Source organism: Gadus morhua, chromosome 9 (assembly GCF_902167405.1).
Source record: "Gadus morhua chromosome 9, gadMor3.0, whole genome shotgun sequence".
Taxonomy (NCBI): domain Eukaryota; kingdom Metazoa; phylum Chordata; class Actinopteri; order Gadiformes; family Gadidae; genus Gadus; species Gadus morhua.
The window spans coordinates 5,728,017-5,733,208 of NC_044056.1; the positions used below are offsets into that span (position 1 = coordinate 5,728,017).

At 49.3% G+C, this 5,192-nt stretch overlaps 1 protein-coding gene across 1 annotated transcript; it reads right to left on the bottom strand.

The window, feature by feature from the left end:
* Positions 1–766: 766 nt before the first annotated feature.
* LOC115551316 (transmembrane protein 168-like) lies at positions 767–4,495 on the bottom strand. The gene is made up of 4 exons (XM_030366997.1): positions 3,368–4,495; positions 2,924–3,066; positions 2,006–2,283; positions 767–1,317 (listed from the first exon to the last, which is right to left on the bottom strand). Exons 1-4 carry the CDS (start codon positions 4,493–4,495, stop codon positions 767–769), a joined length of 2,100 nt encoding a protein of 699 aa, XP_030222857.1.
* Between the last annotated feature and the right edge of the window lie 697 nt (positions 4,496–5,192).

Sequence of the window (5,192 nt, forward strand, 5' to 3'; positions counted from 1 at the left end):
ATTGCATAGCGGTCTCAATTTAGTAAATGTCATTTTGAATATGCATGCAAGCCAATTACAAATAACACCCTTTAAAAAAAAAAAAAGACACTCATGTGAATATAAGTCTTAGAACTGCGTCTAGCGCCAATCTCAATTCGCGAATCCCCTTCTTAAATTAACAACTTAACCAAACGTTCTGTACTCCAAGTAATAAAGCATACTCATCCATTCTGTTTGGGTTTTCTTTACAAACACTCTAATCTCCCTGACTCGGAAGATCCATGCCTTTAACCGAGTGCAGGGGGCTAGGACCATAGACATAGCATAGACGGAGCATTGGCTGCTGGGACGCAAGAAATACGGCCGCCATCTTGGAGTGGTCAACCGGGAGCAGCAACAGCAGCAGAAACAGGATGCCGGGCTGTTGTTCAGCGTATTCCTGCTCAAATCGGCGGACCATCCACAATAGGAATCGGGGGATTACTTTTCACAAGTAAGATTTAACATTACCGTACTATTGCTATAATTGGTATTGAATAATAAAACACGCCAAACCATGTGGCCTTTATCATAGCTACACGTATGACAAAAAACCGCATGAAAATCAGTGGTAGGCCTATTCAGTGAGGTATGATTAATTAAATGCACTGACAGTTCATTGCTCCAGCCAAACGGATTACACTGAGTGGAGCGGATGACCACTCCAAGATGGCGGCCCCGCGTCTCGTCGGCGCCAGTAGGCGGTAGCATTCGATGCTCCGTCTATCATATAAGATGTCTATGGCTAGGAACTGACCAGCTTGAAGCCCTGGCCCGTGTCTAGGATAGCGGGCGGGAACCATTTCAGCTTGAGCCTCCTTAGGTATCGTTGGAAGAAGCCGCCGCCCCAAAACAAGTTCAGGTCTGCGTCAGGTGACTCTTGGGTTCTGGGCCAGTTGCTTCTGGGGAAGTAGGTTTGCCAGTGTCTGTTGATGTCACCCCCAGTAGGCAGTTGCAGCGAGTAGTCGCCCCAGTGGGGGGACAGGCCGTAGACAGCCGACACGCGGCGGCCCGGCTCCGACCAGCGAATGTCGGCGCCGGGGTTGGAGTTGAACTCCACCCAGCGGTGGGTGAAGTCCCCGAGCTGGCCGGCGTCCTGCACCTCTGGGTCGGAGGCGGGCGAGAGTGTGGCGCCCTGCACCGCCACATAGATGCCGGAGTCCTCGACACGGCCCACCTCCTTGGTCCAGGGAAGGGCGTTTTCCACGTCAAGAACCAGGATGAGACGGGAGCAGGCCCCGGCGTTCTTCTCCCGCCACCACTTGACGATCTGGTCCAGCTGCAGGGTGTCACCGCCTGGTGGATCATGTGACACAGGAGGAGACGACGACACGTTACGGTCTAATGAACCTCGACCTAAATAAAACTACACAAGTTAAGAAACAAAACATGTATGGTCATTTCAAACGCGATTGATAATAAATAATGGATATCGTTGATACTAATGTAAAATAGTTGTGAATAGCCGAGCTCTGGCACGTAGGCCTACACAAATGCTCATACAACTGGTAAAATCAGCTGAATAAGTCGATGGCCCGATTTTTTTTTCAAAATGTATATTGATAATCAAAGCCATTTATCAAACATTTGGTGCTTAATGTTGCAGTTCAACTATCATATTTGGTTCATAGATCATTATAAAGGGAAATTTGGGAAAAGTTTACTTTTTCTTGGTCGGTAGTAAGATAAAGCCATCACATTTAGGGAACCACTTTGGACCCGTAAGTTTGATGGCATTTGCTATGGTGACAGTTTATAGTCTAAAATGATTATGTGCAAAAATAACCATTTGAGTAATCAACTATGAAAATAAACGTTACTAGTTGCAGCGCTGCAATCATTTCACCAAACCACCATGATTTGGAAAAATCTTTCGGCAATTAACTTTGGAATTTAAGGAACGCAAATAAGCAAACAATATACTTTATAGATCCACCAGCACCACAGGGCGCCTCCAATGCGTCTGGGCTTCAGTCCTGCTCACCTGCCAGAGCCCACTCCCCGGTGCGGTGCGTGTGTCCGCTGTAGTACACCACGTAGGTGTCGTAGCGCGGGCCGTCGGCCGCCGTCCGCTGCTCCAGGAACCTGTGCAGCTTGGCCTGCATGGCCTCCAGGCTCAGCCCGCTGGTGGAGTAGTCGCAGCCGAAGTTCTTGATCATGTGGTGGGCGAAGAAGAATTTTATCTTGTCGAACATGTCCGTGGAGCGCTGGTTGAGCTGCTGCACCTGGTCCGGGGGCAGCAGCATGGGCTGGCCGTCGAGGCTGGATGGGAGGGGGAGGGCGGGGTTGGGGGGGGGGGGAAACGTTTAGCTGAGGGAGGAGGCTGAGTTGAACTCATCAGTTCAGTCCATTGTTACAGGATATCAATGAAATGTTGTTGGAGCAAAACACAGAAAGGCATACAGTTTTAGTTGTACACCCATGTATACATCATTAAAATCTCCATGAATCAGTCACCCATTAATTTACACATAACTCCCCATAAATACCGCATAGACTCCCCACAAATACCCCACATCTCCCCATAAATACCCCATAAAGTGCTTAGTGCAATAAATAGATACATCTGATGGGGGTAGGGTTGTTGGAGGGTTTTGCAGCAATGCTCATGGCTGCTCAGTTGGTTTTGGGCAGCCATGAGCTCTTGCGTTCTCGCATGATGCACCCCAAAATGTATATTCATAGTGTGAATCTCCAGAACACAAAATAATCATATTAAGTTAAGATATTTAAGCAAATCAATATAGTACCAGTATGTTGGAAATAGCTAAAGAAGAATGAGATGATGTAAAATCTTCTATGAACCAATCCTTCAACTGCTTTTTCCTATACTGTTCATAGATGAAGTCATTGGCTGGCTTTCTAAAAGGTGTAGGACAGCTTATGTGTGGGCACCGACTACCTGGAGTAATTAGTGGGGATGACCACAGCGTAGCCAACGCAGGTTCCCCTCAGACTGTTGCCCAACTCGTAGAATAGCCCGTGGAAGAGGGACTCCAAGAGCAGCACCAGCAGGGACGCACTGATGGAGAGGCTGCAGACCGACTGGGGAGAAAGACGGGGAGTCACTTTCAAGTCAGGGCAACTTCAGGCTGAAACCAAATGTTCAAAAAGGGCCCCTATTTTACCGCCAAATGTGAGATATCAGATGTATTGACTAAGGACCTTGTGGACTGTATCAACTGGTTGATTGGAGCCACCCATCCCACATCCGGCTGACACTCCAATTTCTGATGTCCCCAACATTTTAAAATGTAGTCGCTTTAAATGACTCAGTGACTAACCTCACAACTGGTTGTAAAATGGGGGCAAAATGCATTATATTATATGCAATAATTCAGCCTACCATCCATGCCAGAACTGCCATCATGAAGGTGGACAGCAGCGTCAAATCAACGAGGAGTTGTGAGATGAGGCAGAAGTGTCGCACGCCTTTGGATGCCATGACCTTGTCTAGACTGTTGAACCCTGACTCCTGGGCCAAGCACACTCTCTGGCAGTCGCTGATTTTGGTGTGAAAGCCCCATAAGGTAATAAAGAACATCAGGTGGAATATGCCCCAGATGAGCATGCAGACCACGAAGGCTGGAATCATCAGGTACAACGGCCCCCCGTCCGACAGCTTAGACGCGGCCAGAACGAGGAACGTCACCTCAACCACCAGCAGTAGGGGAAGGAGGGACAGCCGTCGCCAGCCTCCAGCCGCCAGGAACGGCTGCCAGCGCTCGGTCACAGACGAGCCGCTGAAGAAGTAGTCGAGTAGAGGGTCGCACATGAGTTGGCTCAAGAAACACGCCAAGGCAAACTGGTTGGTGGACACGTCCAGGCCCTTGAGGAACAGGAATTCGCCGACGATGGCGAAGCCGACTAGGTCGGGAATTGTGAGGACAGCTTTCACCCGAAGAACGACCATCAGTACCGCCAGCGCACCGACAAACACCGCCACACTCGGAGAGCTGCTGACCACGAATGACACGATGCCAAAGCCGACCAGTTCCATCCGCTCCGCCGTGGTGAGGAAAGCCGGACGGTACTTTGCGCATCCGCATATCCGCTCCAGCAGAGCCCAGAGAGTTCTGAGAACCATACTAGCCAAGAGCAAGTAGTTGGTGGTCTGCTCCTTCACGCCGTGATCGAGGGCAGGACTACCCACGAAGCACAGGAGACCCAACAGAGACCCCCGCCACAGGTGGATCATACTTTGGCTGACTTTCTCCATGTGGAAGTAACAGTGAAGTACAATCGCTAATCCGAGGACGAGGGCCAAAACGAAGATGATGAGCATGTGGGCCTCTTGGCTGATTTCCCATCGTGAATATATCCCGAGGCAGATCGCCACCAGCAGACTAACGTGGGACAGAAGGTTCAGGGCCCGCATGGAGGAGCGGGTGGACGCCTCTCCACGGAGCTCCTGCAGCCGGGCCATGGCTGCGCGCATGCAGTGGGTGACGCCGTAGTGCATAAAGCGGGGCATGCCCTCTCCGTGCAGCACACGACCTCGAAGAAAACGCCGGCTCACCGTGGAAAAAAAAAGTAATTCTCTCGATTCTTACTAGGTTATGTGAGCAACCATACCATGGCCAGCCTTATGGAGTTAGATCTGACAGCTCATTGGTTAGCATAACCTAACTCGAATGTTGGGTTTCGTTTTTGTCGAAGGACGGAGCTATCTGATGGGACGCGCCGTGTCATTTGTGCATGTCGGGAAATTCCCCAAACCCATTTCATCATCTTTGGCAATGTGTAATTTGTGAAGTTATATCGTGTCCTAAAGTAACTTAGGAGTACCGAAAGCTTTGGTCTGACGACATCCTTCAGGTTGGCTACAGCAAGAACGTGGAGTCAAGTTATGTTTGTCCCAAAACGTTATAACACACACGCATTAGGTTTCATAGGACACAAGCCCTGCTCTCCAGAATTGATAACGAAAAACTGTCTCAGATGCGCTCACGAGACGTGTATAATGTTACCATAAGTTATTCTTGACATCTATTGAAAGTGTCTTCCCACGGAGACAGCTCTCCCCTGGCCTCTTCCCATTTGCAACACTAAGAGCTCGTTGATATTTGGTCGGTGGCAAGATTATATGAAAAAGGAGGCATAAAGCACCGTTACAGCTAATTATTAGAAAATGCTTCAGTAAAAAGACTTCAATCACCACAAAGGTATTG